Source organism: Geotrypetes seraphini, chromosome 2, assembly GCF_902459505.1.
Source record: "Geotrypetes seraphini chromosome 2, aGeoSer1.1, whole genome shotgun sequence".
NCBI lineage: Eukaryota > Metazoa > Chordata > Amphibia > Gymnophiona > Dermophiidae > Geotrypetes > Geotrypetes seraphini.
The window spans coordinates 423,664,505-423,683,868 of NC_047085.1; the positions used below are offsets into that span (position 1 = coordinate 423,664,505).

Sequence of the window (19,364 nt, forward strand, 5' to 3'; positions counted from 1 at the left end):
GCATGCACTATTTTTTTTTTTGAGGTGTACTATCTGAATATGCACTAAAGAACGTACATCCCTAATATATCACAATTCTTCCCACTGATCAACATTGCCTTGTTGTCTACTTGAATTCTAACCCTAATTTTTAAGGAGATGCAGCCTCTAACATTGAGGCACCTATTTATAGAAATGCATTATCAGAATAATTCACTTTATTAACCAATTAATGCACATTTTCCAATTCCTGAGAGTAATGTGCATTATTCTACCGTAATACATCTTTCATAGTAGATGAAATCAGGTGACATGCAGATTAAAAATGTTGAGTTGTGTTTGGGAGATGGTGGGGAGGGAGTTTGATGCAGAGCTGGGTAGCTACTATATTTGTTAGTTCTTGGCAGCACTGTATTTTTTTCTTATGTTTCTGTATCTGGCACTTTATCTGTTATGTTGCATTTGATTATATTTTTCTCAAAAATTGAATAAATATGATTGGAAAAAAATGAGTTGTGAGTTGAGTGTCATGCAAATCAGCTCATTATTATGGAAGATATTAGGGCTGGTGAGGGGATCCGTACAGACAGTGAATATGTGGTAATGGGGAATGAGTGAAAGAGAAAAGGAAAGAAGATCTGGACAAGAAATGAGACAGGAGAAATGGGAGGGTGAGGAGAAATGGGCTGAAAGGTAGGTAAAAAAGCAGGACAGATTGAAGACTGGAGGGTGAGGAGAGTAAGCAGGGTGAAATTTAAGGGAATATAGAGGAAGAACAGAAAGGAAGAAAGTGCTAAAAGAGAAAGATCAGTATGTCAAAAATAGATGTAGAGGGAATTTAGGAGGAGAAAGGAGAACTGCCAAATGAACAGCATCGTGTGGAAAAAGTTAGGAGAAAGCAGAGGAAAGCAAAAAGGAGAGACTAGGACCAATGTGTTCGAAAAAAATAAATGGGCTTGATATTCAAAGCATTTACACTTCTGAGAGGTTTTCTTATAAATTGGCCTATGAAAATTTGCTGGGGTTGAGTTCATAAATTTTTACTCAAACTTTCACTACAATAGAGGCCCTTATGAATATGACATGTCTTGTACAGAACAAATGTATACTATAAGGAAATTGTTGGACTGGGAATGTATTAGCAACTGTTTATATGTTGGCATGTTAATAAATAATATGAATATATAAATTTTTTTTACTAAACTCTTACATTTTAGAAGCAACAGAGGTGAATTTAGGGCCAGAGAAAAAAGTTAGGAGCTTAGAACTGATTTTCAATACTAGGCACATAACTTAGGCTTGTAAAATATAAGGCAAATGAATGGCAAAGTTAAATTTATGAGCATAAATTTTAAACTCCTAAATTAGATGAATTTTCAGCTGAAAATTTCTGCTCCTAAATTTGGCTGAGAATATGGCACATATGTGCATAAATTTATGAACTCAGCATTTTCTGAATATTGGGCCCAAAGGCCCGGATTCTATAAATGGCATCCCGATTGTAGGCAGCGGTAGGCGTCAGATCGCTCTCTAACCAGCCAATCGGGGTGCAAGTTTGTTTTTTCTTAAAACTACTGAGGCAGAGCGCTTACATTGGAGGCACCTCTGGGAGCCTAGGGAGGCTCACAAGCCTGCCTAAGCTCGCCTACGGCTAGGAGCAGGCATGGTTTGGCCCGGAAATAGCCTTAGGTAGACCTAGGCAGCCATACTCATCTCCCTAGGACAGCGGGAGATGCATACAATGTAAGCCAACAAAATGCTGGCCTACACTGTAAGACGACGCAGCTGCTGAGCATATCGTGGCAAGGAATCTCCCAGCTGCGATAAGTTTAGCAGCCGCGATTGCAGCTACCCGTCCCCCTCTCCCCCCCGAATGGAAGCAGCAGGAGGAATGCCCAGTCCCTCCTGCCCAGAACACCCCTCCCCCCTGGTAGATGGGCCAACCGGGATCTTAGGTTGGCCCATGTGCCTATGGGTGGGGCCAATCTAAGAGTCCAGTTGGCCCAGGAGCCTAAAGTCCCTCCTATGGGAGTGGCCTTAGGCGCCTGGGCCAATCAGGCCCTCCCCGGTGAATCCCACAATGCACTGGGAAGGGACAGGCTTGCCATTCTGACAGAGACGGGCCTGCCAGTTGGACAGGAAGATCCATCCAGCCAACCAAGAAAAATGGTTAGAGGAGGGTCAGAGGGGGTTTCAGGAGGTTGGGTGGGGTTAGGAGGGGTTCGATTGGGGATGTGGGGTCCGGGTGGGGGATGGAGGGCGGGTTCCGGGGGGTGAGCTATTCCATCTATTGGGGGGATATTCAGGGCAGGAGGGACTGGGCATCCCTCTTGCCGCTTTCATTCTGGGGGGGGGGGGGGGGTGTTCCGGTAGGAGGCATTGGGCATCCCTCCTGCTGGTAGTCTTTGGGGGGGGGGGAGGGTAGGGACAGATTGCCGCTAAACTTATCGTGACAGGGAGATCCCTTGCCGCGATAAGCTCAGCGGAAACCCAATTCTGTAACCAGCATCTGTAACATGGATGTCAGTTAGAGCATCGGGTTCATTTTAGGCGGGCTTATGCGCGATTCTATATAGGATGCCCTTTAGCTTCTGAGACAAGGTGTCCTATACAGAATCCAGCTTAATATGTTCAGTTAACAAAAGTATTAAAAAAGTGTTTTATTTTCAATTTATTAACTGATATATGTTCACTTTGGGAAGAAATGTATATCTCTGATGTCTTTATTTTAATCAGGAAATACAATGTTTTGAAGACCCTTTCACTGAGCTGTAGTAAGAACTATTGTGTGCTTTAAGCAGGTTAAAAAGCACTACTTCGGGGTGCATTCAGGCATCCCTGCATTAGTTTGGGATTGGCATGCACTTCCGACATGCTGAAAAAAACAGATTTAATTTTTTAGCGCTTGGGGCATGTTTAGGGGCGGAGATTTGGCATGTTCTGCTCTAATTGGTTAGCACAGGAGCCTTTACCAACTAGAAAATAAGCGTTGGTAAGAGCTTACACACTAATGGGGAAATTAGTACATGTTAATCCACAGGAAGAGTTGAAAAACACTAGAAATTAGTACATGGCCATTATTGGAGAATACAGAAAATGCCGCCATTTTACAGCCATGTTAAAAGTGTGGGAAGGTCCTGCGCTAGTGACAGCACTGGCCGCTTTTTATCACAGCTTAGTAAAAGGGTCCCTTTATTTTTCCAGTCTGACTTGAGTTCCCAGGTCAATTTATTGTATTCATTTCATATTTCTAATTTGTTCTTTATTTAACACAGAAATATAGTATATGACAATATGTAAAGAACCCACAAGGTCCATCTAGTCTGCCTAATTAGACAGCCAGAGCTGCACCTGCCACTCCATGCAAGTTACGCTCCATCAGGTCAAATACTGACACAATAGGGCAGTCACACAATTATGGAAGAGTGGTTTTACAGTTTTGGTTGCAGCACTGTCACATTCATTGCCAACACCTGATTAAGCCAGCAATCCGACAATGTTGCAAACTGACATTTTATTCACCATCAGCCTTAAGGTAACTTCCCTCCCCTTCTACTCTCATAGCATGTGATATGAACGCCACAAAGAAAATGCACACTTGTTCTTATCTTGATCTGTCCCTGCTATTCTTGGGTCACATTGGTCCTACGAGGGGGTGCTAAAAAGTTCTCAGCCCAACCAAGAAGAGAATGATGTTTTAATGAATGATCTAAAGCAATGTCAAAACTTAGAATTTCGTTTCTGCAAATTAGCACTTAACACTCTTCACAGCTACAGTGACAAAGTAACGCTCAGCATTTAGGAAGTTGGTTGCTTGTGCTGAGAACTTCTTATTGTTTTGCATATGTGACTCAGGCAAGTAATTCTGCTAGCATGTAATTTCTCTGTAGGAATCTGTAGCAGTTCCACTTGTTCTATTTTGCCTGTAGGAAATGCCTTTGGTATTCTACATCAGTGGTTCCCAACCCTGTTCTGGAGGACCACCAGGCCAATTGGGTTTTCAGGCTAGCCCTAATCAATATGCATGAAGCAGATTTGCATGCCTATCACTTCCATTATATGCAAATCTCTCTCATACCTTTTCACGGGTAAGGTTGATGCTGCGAGAGTTCCAGTAGTGGGGTAATATGGCAGGTTTGCTATAGGCTCTGAACGAACCTTTGCAGGGTTTTGTACTACTTAATGTAGTTGGCAGGTAGTCCAGGAATCAGTTAAAGTCCTACTTTAACTGTCCTGAGCATGTAAATTGTGTTTAGTCACTCGTTAAGTTATTGTTTTAATGAAAGAGAAGCTCATGAAAGGCACCATTGGAATCCACTGGGGAAGGAGCAATAAAGGTTACCATCAACTCAGCACAGGACTTTTTTTTTTAAAGGTAATGCCACACTGTTAATTATGTAAAAGGTAGGCTCTTCCCCATAATGACAGGGATTGATTGCTATGCAAATTAAACCCGCAATTGGAAAAATTGCACCGCCTCAACTTTCAGTTTTGGTGGGCTAGTGTATGTTTAAGTTACAAATATGAAAAGATGAATGCAGATATGTTGAGGCATAGCAATTTTTTAAATTTGGTTTGGGGCCCGTTGACACCCTTCGTTACTTCAACATTACTGTCTTTATTTAATTTTCTGTTTATTTTTATACACATCCAGGCCGGGGTGGCTGGGTGGGGGGATATTATTGTTTGTTTTTGGGTGTATTTCTTGATTAAATTGATGGAAGGGAGGGGAGGGATATTTTTCTTCTGTATTGTTTTTTAAAAAATCTTTATTAATTTTACAATCTTCAATAGTGCAATACATTAAATATATCATATATAATAAGTATTGTTATTGATGGAATTAAGTGCTTACGTTGATTAGTAATGTTTGTTGAATTCATGGCACTTTGTGTTGGTTTTGAAAATTAATAAAGATTAAAAAATAAAAATGTAATAGCCCTTCCAAATGCTGAACAGTTTTTGACTTTATGTCTCACTGTGTACCTACAGGATTACGGGCAGTATTACCATGTGCTACAGATATGCCTACTTAGGGCTCCTTTTATTAAGCCGTGCTAGCGGGGTTAACGCGCGTGACTTTTCATTACGTGCTAACCCCCGCGCTGGTCTACATACTACCACCTGCTCAAGAGGAGGCGGCAGCAGGTAGCACGGCCGGCGGTTTAGAATGCGGTATTACGCGGGTTAAACCGCTAGCGCGTCTTTGTAAAAGGAGCCCCTAATTTCACATCCCAGAATCCATTAGTGCACTTAAGGTTTAAGAAGTCATTAAGCTCCTGGGATGAAAGTTAATCATGATAAAGTCTATCACATCATATAGAAGTGTGTTTGAGAGTCTTAAAATTCTCATTATGAAGCAGCGCTTTCTTAAAAGATAATTTATCCTAGCTGCAGGTCAAATGGTGCTCTCTTATACTTCCTTCTTTAATTCAAGCATACGCAGATTTGAATATTACTCGTTAAAGTAGTAGTACAATTATTTCCCTCTCAGGGCAAAGGTACTGTATAGTCTCTGAAGAAGTGTAAGAGCCTTTTTATGAGAGACTTATTAATAATAAAAATGGAAAAAGTATTGGCATTACAACAAGGTTATATTAAAAAATTTAATAAAATATGGGGACCATTGACAAATTATTCTATTGATCAGATATAATAACACATGTATAGAACATATAGAAGGGGTAGGGAGGGAAAACTATTGTAATATTAATATGATATAAAATTCTGATAAAGGGTTTATTTAATTCACATTGTAAGAACATTTAATAATAATTTCAAGTGTTTTTTCATAATTGAATGTATTACATGTATTTCACTTGATGTAAGAATTTAAAAAAAGAATAAAAAAGATAAAAAAAAAAAAAAAGATTTATCGTTGCTTCACATAGTACAACGCTCATACAAGATTGCAGGTAGAGAAGACAGATGTTGCATTCAGAATAGAATGAAGAGAAAATGGACATGTATACCCATGTTTCACCATTACTTCAGAAATATCATTGGCTACTGTTTCACTCTGAGTGGAGGAGTTGCAGGTTCAAATCCAGCACTGCTCCTCGTGACCTAGGCAAGACACTTAACACTCCATTGCCCCAAGTTCATTAGTCAGATTGTGAGTCCACCAAAACAGATAGGGAGAAATACTCGAGTACCTGAATGTAAGCCATTTAGGCTATAAGTGGTCTATAAATACTATCAATAAATCCAGAATTAAAGTCAAAATTCTTTTTTTTACTTTAAAGCTCTACATTATGGGTTACCTATCTTCACTGCTTGACTATCCCATATACACCCTCTTGTATTCTCTGTTCATTAAATGACCATCGATTAGTTCTCCTCCTACCACAACTGCTCACTTGGAATCCACAAGACAATCTGCATTTTTTTTAAGTGCCCCAGCCCAGCCCAGCGAGAACTGATGGCAAAGCCATGCAGGAAGCAGTTTGGGGCTGGGCTAAGATCGAAAAGAACTCTAAGAACTTGGAAAGTTCTAGCAGGCCGCACCGCGCATGCGCGAGTGCCTTCCCGCCCGACAGAGGCGTGCGGTCCCCAGTTAGGATAAGCCAGCTAAGAAGCCAACCTGGGGAGGTGGGTGGGACGCAAGAATATCTGCCTGCTGTCCCTGGATAACACCTGTTACGGTAAGTAACTGTGCTTTATCCCAGGACAAGCAGACAGCATATTCTTGACTGATGGGTGACCTCCAAGCTAACAAAAAGAGGGATGGAGGGTAGGTTGGCCATTAGGAAAACAAATTTTGCAAAACAGATTGGCCGAAGTGTCCATCCCGTCTGGAGAATGCATCCAGACAATAGTGAGATGTAAAAGTGTGAACTGAGGACCATGTAGCAGCCTTGCAGATTTCCTCAATAGGCATGGAACGGAGGAAAGCCACAGATGCTGCCATAGCTCTAACTCTATGGGCCGTGACAGAACCTTCCAGTGTCAGTCCGGACTGAGCATAACAAAATGAAATGCACGCTGCAAGCCAATTTGACAACGTACGTTTAGTAACAGGACGTCCTAATTTATTCGGATCAAAGGACTGCTGGCCGTGAGATTCGAGGAGGCAGCCGTCTGCCATCCAGTGAGGGAGGTAAGGAGGGGGATGATTTTAAAAAGCAGTATAGGCCGATCCAGTTATGCAAGCCGCACCCACTGGGCAGGCTTGCAAAACCCATATATAGGCTGCGACCTATATATGGGGAAATGTGGTAATAGATCCCAAAGCGTACTACTCAACACAGCCCTATCGAAACCAAAACCAATCAAATACAGTGTTCCCCAAGGATCCTTACTATCCCCTCTATTATTTAATCTCTACATTAGACCCATCCTAGACATAGCCCACAAACACCAAATTCAGATTCACTCCTTTGCGGATGACATCCAACTGTATCTACCTCTGGGAGAATTCTGCAACTCCCAGATCACAAAACTCATGAACTGCCTTCTCAGAAATCAAAAACTAAATGTCCGCTAACAAACAGCAACTGAATGCTTCCAAAACTGAACTCCTTTGGACCTGCAAAGAGCATTGCACCCGCACCCACCCCTCTCTGCTCTGGGAATCAACCACCATAATTGCAAAAGACCAAGCACGCTGCATAGGAATATTACTTGACTCCTACTTACTGCTCTCCAACCATCTCTCCCAGGTGATATCCTCCTCATTCTACTACTTACATCAACTCTGGAAAATATGGAACTACTTCTCGGAATCTGATTTCACCCAACTTCTCTATGCCTTTGTCCTCTTCTGCATGGACTACAACAACACGCTATTCAATAGTCTCACAGCAAAGAATATACAGGATCTCCAACATGTACAAAACACAGCAGACCTCCAAAAAACCTTCACGCCCATGACCCTGTCTCCCAGGCTCTATCATCAGCCCACTGGCTACCTGTAACCAAACGCTGCATCTTTAAGAGCTTGTGAGATATAGTAACGCATTCAAAATGGTATGGAGCCCATTGACTGCATTTATTGAGTCACAATAACTGTCATGTACCTTTCCTTTGATTTGACTTCCTTACACATCCAGGGTGGGGAATGTATTATTGTTTGCTATACTTAATTATCTATCTATATTATTGCAATTAAATATGTACTTCTTCTTATTAATTATGGGGAGGGGGGATGTGTGAAAATGATTGGTTTTTTTTAATTATTTGTGTAATTAAAGTGTGTTCTGTGTAGTGTTTATATTTAAATTTATTGTATGGCACTGTTAACATTTGAAAATTAATAAAGTTTTTTTTTAAAAAGAGCTTGATGCTAGTGTGCAATCCCTGCGCAACATGGCACCAGACTACATGTCAGCTAAGCTTCCTCCATATGTGCCAAACAGACCACTCCACTCCCAGGAGGAAACACACCTCCAAACACCCCTGGCCAAGAATGCCAGACGATGATCTTACTCCCATTTCTTGCCAAGCTACTGGAATCAACTGCCCCCACAGATCAAATCCCTCGAAGGACTCCTGAACTTTAGGAAAGCAATAAAAACTTACCTCCCTTGCCTATTGGAATTAGATTCTCTCTATATGTTAGTAAGAATGAACACATTGTATTGTAAACATGGCAAAGGGTAACCTGTTTTTACTATATGTTATCCTGTGACCCATTCTGAGCTCTTTGGGAGAACAGTATAGAAAATGAATTTAAAAAATAAATCCCCCCTCCCCTTCCATCTGCCATTCTTCCTTCTCATCCTCTCTGCTCCTGTGTTAAGACTGAATGATCCTTTTCTATCCAAGGATAGAAACTAAAACTGTAACTAAAACATATGACAGGGTCTACTTTAAATGTGCCTGCCTAACCTTCAAGATCCTCCACGGTATCCTTCCTCCTTTTATCCCTCTATCCTGGAATTCCTCAAATCCAACCTCCACTAGATCCACTCAAAAATTAAAACTATCCTACCCCTCCTTAAAAGGCATCTCCCTTGTTGGTAAACTTGGCTCTTCCCTCCCTTTCAGAATCACTCAGCTCTGGAACAGTCTCCCTTCCCCTCTCCGCAATTTGAGCCCCCTTCTACCATTCCGTAAGCATCTGAAGACCTGGCTCTTCTCCAGAACGTAACCCCGTCCCGCTCCTGGCACTCTCACACCAACCTCTCTTCTCTCATACTTATATAATTCCACTGGAGTTCCGTTCCTTCCCTAACCATGTAAACCGTGTCGAGCTCCATCTGCGGAGATGATGCGGTATATAAACCCAAGATTTAGATTTAGATTTAGATGACAGTCTCCAATAAAACGTCACATCATGCAGTGCAGCCAAAAAAAGAGGTTGATGTGAAACTTAGGAAATGTTCTTGTACTGACTCATTCATTCTAAAACCATGTCTAGAGACCATTCTTATTTTAAAAATCTAAAAAGATTCCATACTATAAACATAAGCATTCCACTTTAGATATCTAATACTCAGTGGAGGATGACCCATTGTTAACTGCATTCATTACAGAGCAAAGGAAATTAATTTACTTATGAATTAGCATGCTAAAACCAACAAAAATGGCATAAGAGCAGCTATTAAAAGAAACCCATACCTTCACGAATGGCTGTAAATGGAGTACCTTCTTCTTCCTGTAGTCTGATCACCTTCAGTGCCACCAGCTTTCCGTTGACTCTAAGCATAAAAAGAATTATTTTTGAAAGTTTATTTTGCATGCTTCCTATGGACATTAATAACTCAACGGTTGCAGAGAAATGGGAATTCTCCTTGCCATCAGTTCATGTTCAGCTAACTCTTAAGGGAATCAGACCCTATGAGCTATTACTATGCAGAGACTGGAAGTGAAGCCAGCAATCACACTGGAAGCTGCATCAGAGCACGGGCTTATTTTGCTGGTCGGTGTGGCTGGGAGTTTGGTCAGGGTAAAGCATGGGTAGAATTTCCACATAAGCATGTTGATTATGAAACACCTTAATATACAGTATGCAAGTATATGCATACTTTACGCAGATTTACATATCTGCACCTGCCTCTCCACTTACACTAAAGACTGGGGCCCCAACTCACAAAAGTTTTCCATGGCAGTAAGAGTCCTTAAAGCAATGTCTCGCAAACTTTTTTTCTGCTCCGGCCACACTAACCTCAGCCCTGCGTGGATGTCGACATGGTGACATCATGCACATGGCGACACCAGGAAGTTCTTCTTCACCGAAAGGGTGGTCGATCGTTGGAATGAACTTCCACTTCAGGTGATTCAGGCCAGCAGCGTGAAGGATTTTAAAAGGAAATGGGATACACATGTGGGATCTCTAGGGGGGTAAATTCAAGGGGGTAGGGTTGTTGGAGTGGGCAGACTTGATGGGCTGTGGCCCTTTTCTGCCGTCATCTTCTATGTTTCTATGTTTCTACATGCGTGCTGTCATCGCATCAATGTCTGGGCATGCACGGAAGCCCTCCAGATGCAGGTCCTGAGCTTGAGGACATCCAAAACCCATGCAAACTGCCGGGTTTTTGGAAATCCTTCTATCTGCTAACCCTGAAATTACTACACTGGGAGGGGGGGAGTGATTCACTGCATTAAAGCAATTGTACTGTCACGGAAAACTGTCCTCCCAGTGCAGAAAAGGGCTCTCCATAGCTGCTACCAATCATCATAGCAGCCACTGAGAACCCTATGCAAATGCATCACTAGGAGTTCATTAGTATTTAAATGAGTTCTTCTAGCCATGCACAAAAAAAAAAGAGAACACCACCCCCCTTCCCCTAAATAAGTGATGTGGAAATTTTCTGGCAGCTCTAGTGCTGTGTGAGCACACAACACACAATATCATGTTAATTTGACTGCTGGCCTACACTCTACTTATAGGTTGCAGAATGGGGTGAGCAACTAGGGACATTGCCTGACCCATATTTTGCCCAAGACAGACAGCATCAGCATTAAGCTTGCAGGTGGGAATGCAGATTTTTTTTTTTTTTTGGGGGGGGGCCCATACAATAAAAAAGGTATTCTGCTGACCCAATTATACTTCTCAAATAGTATTAACTTGGAGGTATGAGTACAATGAAGTGCAACAGAAAAGGGGAAATGGAAAGGAATTGGGACTTGTGTACTACCTTTTTGTAGTTTTACAACCACACTCAAAGCCGTTTATATCCAAGTACTTCAAGCATTTTCTTTATCTGTCCTGGTGGGCTCACAGTCTATCTTGCCCATCAACAAATCATGTATAATAAGAAAAAGAGAAATTCAGTAACCAGGCAGTCTACGCTGCTAAAAACAAAACAAAAAACAACCCACTATATTACAGAGCTAAAAGCCCTGAACAGCAAGTTTTTATACTCGTAAACCCACTGTTTTGAGTATTTTTTGAACAGTGTGGCCTGCCTAGTTACTGAACTTCTCTCTCTCTTTTTTTTATTAAACTTTATTGATTTTAAAACATTAACAGTGCAATAAACAAGTATGTGGACATATAGCAAAACAAGATAAGCACTTTTGTCTTACAAACATATCTAAGCAATAATTTTAACCCACCCATCCACCCATTGATTGATCAATAAAAGCACAAATACATATATTCATTCAGTAACCTTTCTTTCAGTAAAATAATAATGCAATCCCACCCAACCTTTCCCCATTCCCTGGATGTACGTGTGAAAATAAACAAAAAGTTAAGACATAGGACCAAATAAACTGAAGGCTATTTTTAAACTATACTGAATCAATAAAAAGATGTCAATGGGCTCCAAACCAGTTTAAATATCTTGCTCTGCCCCGACATATCAGCATTCATTTTCTCAAATTTATAACTGGAGCATAAATTTGCCCACCAAAAAGGAAAATTTAGGCGATCATAATTCTTCCAAGTATGGGTTATCATCTGCATGGCTACCCCGGTCATGATTAGGAAAAGCCTGCACTTATAATGGTCCATGGGAGGTTTAATATGTAATAATGTTCCGATTATGACTACCTCAGATGACAATGGAATTGATGATTCCAATATGGCATTTATCTTTCCCCATATTGACTTCCAAAAATTGAGTATCATAGGACAATAGAACAACAGATGATCCAATGTCCAGATGACAGTGCCAGCATCTATTAGATTTAGAACTGTCTAACTCAGGGGTGCCCAACATGTTGATCGCGATCGACCAGTAGCTCAGGAAGGCAACGCGAGTTGATCGCGGAGCCCATCTCGGGCTCCGTGATAGACTCGTGTTGCCGTCCTGATCTACCAGGCCATCAGCCTTCCTCTCCAGTGTTCTCTCTAGGGCCTTTTAGCTGGGCGGTCCGCCCAGCTGTCATCTGCTGCTGCCGCCGCTACTGAACATTAAAAAAAAAAACAAAAAAAAACGGCTTGGAGATTTCAGCCTGTAGCGAACTTATGCTCCGTGGCTCTAATGTGTGCGTGCCGGCTTCCCTTCTCTTCCCTCCGAAACCGGAAGTTATGTCCGTGGGGGGGGGGGGGGGGGAGAAGGGAAGCCGGCACGCACATGTTGAGAGCCCTGAAGCAAGCGTTCACTATGGGCTAAGGCAGGAGACAGGTTAGTGAAGCATTTGCTCTTCTTGCTGCCGGGTCCTGCCTACTTTCTGTTTCCGCAAAGGCAGGACCCGGCAGCATTTCCCCCAATAGGTCGATCGTGATCTTGGGCCAATCAGCCTTCCTCTCCCCGACGGCAGAATTGACGTCGGGGAGAGGAATGCTGGTCGGCCGAAGCAGGGACAGCTTGGGGCAGCGTCGGCTTTCGGGCCTGTTATTGGTGGCGGTTTGGGTCCTGGTCCCCGATGGCAGTGGCTTGGGGGAGGGCAGGGAGAAAGAAAAAAAAAAAGAAAGGGAGGCAGAAAGAAAGAAAGGGCAGGGAGAGAGGAAGGAAAAGTTGGAGGAGGGAACAAGGTCTCGAGGAGAGGAAGCATACAGACTAAAAGAAGGGAAGAAAGATTGGATGCACAGTCAGAAGAAGAAAGTGCAACCAGAGACTCATGAAATCACCAGACAAGGTAGGAAAAATGATTTTATTTTAAATTTAGTGATCAAAATGTGTCTGAATTTATATCTGCTGTCTATATTTTACACTAAAGTCCCCTTTTAATAAACTGCAATAGAGTTTTTTAGCGCAGGGAGCCTATGAGCGTCGAGAGCAGCGCTGGGCATTCAGCGCAGCTCCCTGCGCTCTAAAAACTGCAATCGTGGTTTAGTAAAAAGGGAGGGGGGTATATTTGTCTATTTTTGTATGGTTGTTACTGAGGTGATAGTGCATAGAGTCATCTGCTTTGACCTCTTTGAAAAACCCTGGAATAGGAATGATAATTAACATTTTCTATGCACACAGTGTGCGTTGTGTGTTTTTTTAATTTTATTGTTGGTAGATCATTTTGACTTGGTCATTTTAAAAGTAGCTCGCAAGCCCAAAAAGTGTGGGCACCCCTGGTCTAACTTGTGTAACCTAACAGGGGTCCAAAAAGATCTCTCTCTCTTTTTATAACTCATTTGTTTATCATTGCCATTTCAACGAGTACCTGCAATTGAAAGCGGTTTGGTGTGTTCTTCTGATATGTTTTGGATTCTCCTTAACAAATTATTTTGTTTGAAGTAATTTAAGGGCTCCTTTTACAAAAGGTGCGTTAGGGCCTTAACGCGCGGAATAGCCTCATTTTAAGCAGACGGTAGTTTTTCAGCTAGCACACGCTATAGCGTGCACTAACTTGTGCGTGCGCTAAAAACGCTAGCGCACCTTAGTAAAAGTAGCCCTAAATTCCAGCGCTGGAGTTTACATTACTACATAAGCATGTTCAGCACTGCTACATAAAGAGTGTCGCTGAATATATACATGGAAGGGTAGTTTTATAACAGATCACTTAGATTTGGAGATCTATTTTAAGGCTAATTTTAAAAAAGCAAATAGTCACCTATGTGTCTTTATAAGATACCAGTATAGAATCTGTCAAAAGTGCAACTACAGTTTGGCTGCATACATTTACAGGAGCTGAAGTGCATACACTGCTATGTATTTTATAACTTAGGCATGTACTACTACTACTACCATTAATTATTTCTATAGCACTACCAGACGGACGCAGCAATGCACAGAGTCACAAAGAATAAGAAAACAGTCCCTGCTCGAAAGAGCTTACACTCTAAACAGCCAAGCCAGACAAACAGTATGTCATGGATACAGTTAAGGGGAACAGTCAATCAGCGGGCTGGGTTGAAGGGCAGAGGAGTAGGGTTAAGGATTGAAAGCTATAGCAAATAGGTGGGCTTTCAGTCTGCTTTTAAACAATGGAAGGGAAGGGGCTTGACGAACAAACTCGGGTAATTTATTCCAGGCATAGGGGGCAGCTAGATGAAAGGAACAAAGTCTGGAATTGGCAGTGGAGGAGAAGGGTAATGCTAAGAGTGGCTTAACTGACGAACGGAGTTCTCTGGGAGGTGTATAAGGAGAGAGAAGCGAGGAGAGAAATTGAGGGGCAGCAGAATGAACACACTTGCAGGTCAGCAATAAGATCTTGAACTGTATGCGATGGCAGATAGGGAGCCAATGAAGTGACTTAAGGAGAGGGGTGACATGAGCGTAGTGAGGTTGGTAGAAGATGAGTCATGCAACAGAGGTTTGTATAGATTGCAAGGGGGAGAGGCGACACTGAGGGATACCAGTCGGGAGTAGATTGCAGTAATCTAAGCATGAAGTTACGAGAGCATGGACAAGGGTCCGAGTGTGCTCAGAGTGTGCTCAGAGGGGAAGGAGCAAATTTTGGTGATAATGAAGAGATAGAAGCAACAGGTCTTAGCAGCATGTTGGATACTTCATGACTCCATTCAAATTAATGGATAGGTGCATTCCTGGAAAATTTTGAAAAATGTTGAATGATGTTGAAGATACTTTAAAATATAGATTAAGTAGTAAAATATAAGGAAGAATAAACAAAAAAACTAAACTAAATTTTAAATAAAATGATAATAAAAAGTAGTAAATAAATCAATCAGGTTTTTTGGCCGATGACTGGAGCACGGAGCAAAAAGACTACACTGACTATCCCAATCTATGATAGGACTGCGCGTAGGCTCCAATTCTGAAACCTTTTTCCCTGAGTAATAAAGAGATTGTATGATGATGCATGAATGGTATATGCACTTCTCCGATTGAGTGGAGTATAGAATATTGTGTTATATTGTCCATTAATGCTCCTTCATAACTTTTCTCCTGAATATGCCTAGGGCCTGGTTGTATATAAGTATGCTTCTACTAGATACACACAGTCAGGCAATTATATATGAGATCTTTTATCTAATATAATAAAACGGTAAGCCGCACATGCGCACTTCCTATGCGTGCGTCCGTTTTCCGTGAGCTGTAGCTAGGAAGTGCGCATGCACGGCTTACGGTCTGGCCTCACGCGAGGCAAGACAAGTGCGCCTGCACGCCCTTCCCTGCTCTCGAGGCGAAAGGCGGTGCAAAGGCAGTGCGGAGCGGCAGCTGCTGGGAGGAGGCCGCGGCGGCTTGAGTCGAAAGTTTTATGTCTACCGCTGGCGGCCGGCGAAACCCTAATGCTGACCGAGGCTGCCTAAAGGAACAAACGCAAACCGACGCCGGCTCTCCCGTTCGGAGCCTTCTCTTTCCCCCCCCCTCTCCGCCCTTATGATTTCCGCATTCCCCGCTGCACCCCCCACAAGGAGGACCGAGCGCGGGTGTGGCGGGTGGGGAGCGGTACCACAGGCATCCGAGCAGGATATTTCAGAGAAGTACCAAACTGACGACTGTGGGCTAGGGAGAGGAAGAAGGAGGTAGAGAGAGATCTGCAAGGTAGAAGGAAGGGAATAGGTGAAGGGAACAAAATAGAGAGACTAGACTGGACAGACAGGGGAGAGCTGCAGGGAATGAGAAATCAAGTTTCAAGTATTTACATAAAGATGTACCATTCAGTGTCCCAGTGCTCCAGAGCAGGGGGGGGGAAGGAAGGGAGGCTTACTGCAGGACAGGGTAGGTAAAAGGAAGGGAGAATGGACAGGGGGAGCAGGCAAGGGGTGGTGGTGGACAGCCAAGGAAAAAGAAAGACAGAAAGCGCAAAGGAGAGACAGAGAGAGAGAAAGAATTAAAGACAGACACACACACATATATTCTAGCACCCGTTAATGTAACGGGCTATAAGACTAGCAAAGGCAAGAACCAGGAAAGAGGCAGTTCTTATGTTATATAACAGCACTCAGGCCCTGATTCTCCAAAGTGCGTCCCGATTTTAGGCAGCTGCAGGCGTCCTACAGCTGTCTAATCAGCCAATCGGGATGCACGTTTTTTTTAAAAAATGCTCCCCAGGCAGGCCGCCTATATTAAAGGCGAGGCCCGACCGCCCCCCCCCCCCCCCCCCGACACTACTGACCGCCCCTCCCCCCCCCCCCGACACTACCGATCGTTGGCAGGAGGATGCCCAATCCCTCCTGCCAGAAGATGCCCCCCCCCTGACACTACCGACCGCCCCCCCCGACACTACCGATCGCTGGCAGGAGGGTGCCCAATCCTGGAGGAGAAGGTGGACATAAAAAAAACAATGGAATTCAAAAGTGGGACCAACGCGGAGGATCCTTAAATGGCAAGAGGATGGAAACCAACTCCTGAATATTTTAACTCGAAACAGTGAAAAGGCTTTTTACACTGCATGGAGTAGCAGCTCCATCCCTAGTTACTTTACTGGGCAGACTAGCCTGGTTACTTCAGTTCATTTTCTACAGGACTATGTTTTCCTAGGAACTCCAGCATATTTTGCAGCATTTCTTTAAATTTAAAAAAAAAAAAAATCTCAGTATTTATCCAATAATTATTTTCATATTCAGTCCTGTGTTTTTTCAGACAAATTTACTGCCCTTGTTGAAGCTGTTCTGGACTGTATTGCAATGATTCCTAAAAGCTTTTCTCCCATCACCAGCTTCTCCAGTGTCCTTTATCTCTGTGGAGCCTAAATGATCAAGGCTGGCAGTAAGCCTGTGACAATATAACAAAGAATGCAGAGAGCTATGGACAGGGGTAGGATGGTGATAATGCTTTCTAATTAACAGTATAGCAGAAATTAACTCTATGTCACATGAGGTGCATCCTGGGATATAGCCTGGCACCAGAAGTGAGAAGGTGGTAAGATGACTGCAGGCATGCTGATCTGCTTTAATACAAACAGGGTGGAGATTTTCAGCTGAGTGCTGCTGTTCTCTGAAGGTCACAGTTGCATCCTGAAAACATCTGTTTATATTTATTTATATCCGTTGAATCAATATTTAAACTCTGCAAATGGTGTTTCTCTGGACATAGCATTTAAATATATTGCAGGATAATTATGATTATAATCAGTGGCTCACTGACAGCCAGAGTTATACTGATAATGGTGATATTCACTGCTGGTATCTGGGTAATTATCTGGAAAATATAGGACAGTGATTTTTCTGTCCTCAGTTGCCCAGAATATTGCCATCATCCACATAATTTCCCACTCTGCCCCCATATCACCCCAGTGCTGTCTAGTTGGCACTGAGATGGATGAAGGATTTTAAATGGAATTATCCAGATGATGCCACTAAAAAACAATGCATTGCCCTGGTCAGCAGTGCTTATCTAGTAACAGGTGTTGTGACTCAGAAAGGTGCTTTTGAATATCAAGTGATACTCCACTGCACTTAGGGGCTATTAGTCACCCAGAAAAATGTTTTAAAAATGAAAAGTAAGTGTCCCCCACCCCCCATCCCAACATGGCAGAAACAGTTGCAAAAGCTGATCGGAACTTTGAAGAGGAACCACAGCTATCGGACCTGGTTCCACGCCACTGACAAGACAACATGAACTAAGAAGGTGCATCCTGTGGCTGCAGACAGGAGTATGTAGTGTGCTTACAGAAGAATCAAACCCCTTATATACAAGAAGTGGCCTCCTATGGGGTATTGGGCTATATGCCAGCAGGAACACAAGAAGACAGAGCAGCAGCAAACTAGACTATAGAAAAATGTAACAGGAATGGGGGGCTGGAATAAGGAGAAGGATGGAGGTGAGAATTAGAGAATGACATGGGGAAAAAAATCTGTCCCTGTCACCAGACCATCTTCCCCTTCACACTTCCCTCTCGCCACCTCACTGCCCTTTGTCACTCCTCATGTGATCCGTGCATCTCCCTCCCTCCCTCCCTCTCTCCTCCTTACCTTCTTGGCCCGTTTTAAGGTTTCAGACTTGTTAAAAGCCGCTGGAGTGTTCGTGCAGACGCGTTCGTGTGTGGGCGGAAGCTTCTCCTCTGACGCAACCGGAAGTTGCACGCTCTGGCAGCTTTCAACAAGTCTGAAACCTTAAAACATGCTGCGAAGGTAAGGGGGAGGAAGGGAGATAGATAGATTCGGGTGGGTAGGTAGGTAGGAAGGAGGGAGGTGACTGCGTACATTCTCTTCCTTAACTGCGGGGCAAGATCATTCACCGCTCCACAGGGCGGTGGATGGCCTTGTCCCCGTACCTGCGGTGAGCACCTTTCCCCCCTCCACCGTTTTGGTGGGTTACCCGCGGCTAACTGCGGGTAACATCCACCATGTTATTCTCTAGTGAGAATCTGTGTTCATGGAAGAAAATCTTGGAGAAGGACCTTGGTTGACTTACAAATGTTTATCTGGGAATACAGTACATATTGCAGGGGTGAATCCAATAGAAATAAAGAGGAGGAGGAGAGGGCAATGGGAAAATGCAGGGAGAGAGGGTAAGGGAAAAAGGGGAGAGAATATAGAGGGGAAAAGGAGGAAGAGAACACCAACAAACATACATCCACCAAGTGTAGGAGATCCGTGCTGGGGTGTTGATATTTCAGGAAGCTTTTACATTTTTTATTAATCTTTTAGTAGACAACAAAAAACTTACTTGCTTTTCCCTTTGTACACTGTCGCATATGATCCTTCCCCTAGTTTTTCCAGTTTTTCATAAGAATCAGCTTTTCCAAATTTTGGGCTTGTGGGCTGAACAAAGAAAAGAAAATAAAATAATATAGCTTTCCACATTAACAGTATAGTAAATTTATTTAATCTGTTTATAAATGCAAAAAGCACTACTGAAAGAGCATGATAAGCTTTTATTTCATTTCTGGATATGATAATATTACTAAAGCAATGAAGCCAAAGATGAATCATTATGCATGATATGGTTGCTTATTTCTACCCTACTGTATTTCTGTCTCTGCAAAAACAGGGAAAAGGTGATTTTTAAATGCCATTTTTTCCCATGAAATCCCTAAATACACAGGTAAAAGAGCTATTGTAACACTTGCTCAACCTGAATGTGGGTAAAAATAGTTGTTCCACCACGCAAGTACTTGCATTTTGTGGGCAGAATTAGGTTGAGGGAAGCTACAGCACATACAGTTTTATAATTTCAATGACGTGCATTATTTTTCTTTGGAAAAAA

The 19,364-nt window shown here is 42.7% G+C and overlaps 1 protein-coding gene across 7 annotated transcripts in view; it reads right to left on the minus strand.

The window, feature by feature from the left end:
• The window catches only part of CDK14 (cyclin dependent kinase 14), an 895,761-nt gene that overhangs the window by 589,067 nt on the left and 287,330 nt on the right, over positions 1-19,364 (minus strand). For all 7 annotated transcript variants that reach the window (XM_033931181.1, XM_033931186.1, XM_033931187.1 and 4 more), the window contains 2 exons: positions 18,825-18,919; positions 9,541-9,620 (listed from right to left, as the gene is read on the minus strand). In XM_033931181.1, coding sequence (XP_033787072.1) covers positions 9,541-9,620; positions 18,825-18,919 — 175 coding nt within the window. The remainder of the gene's footprint in view (positions 1-9,540; positions 9,621-18,824; positions 18,920-19,364) is intronic.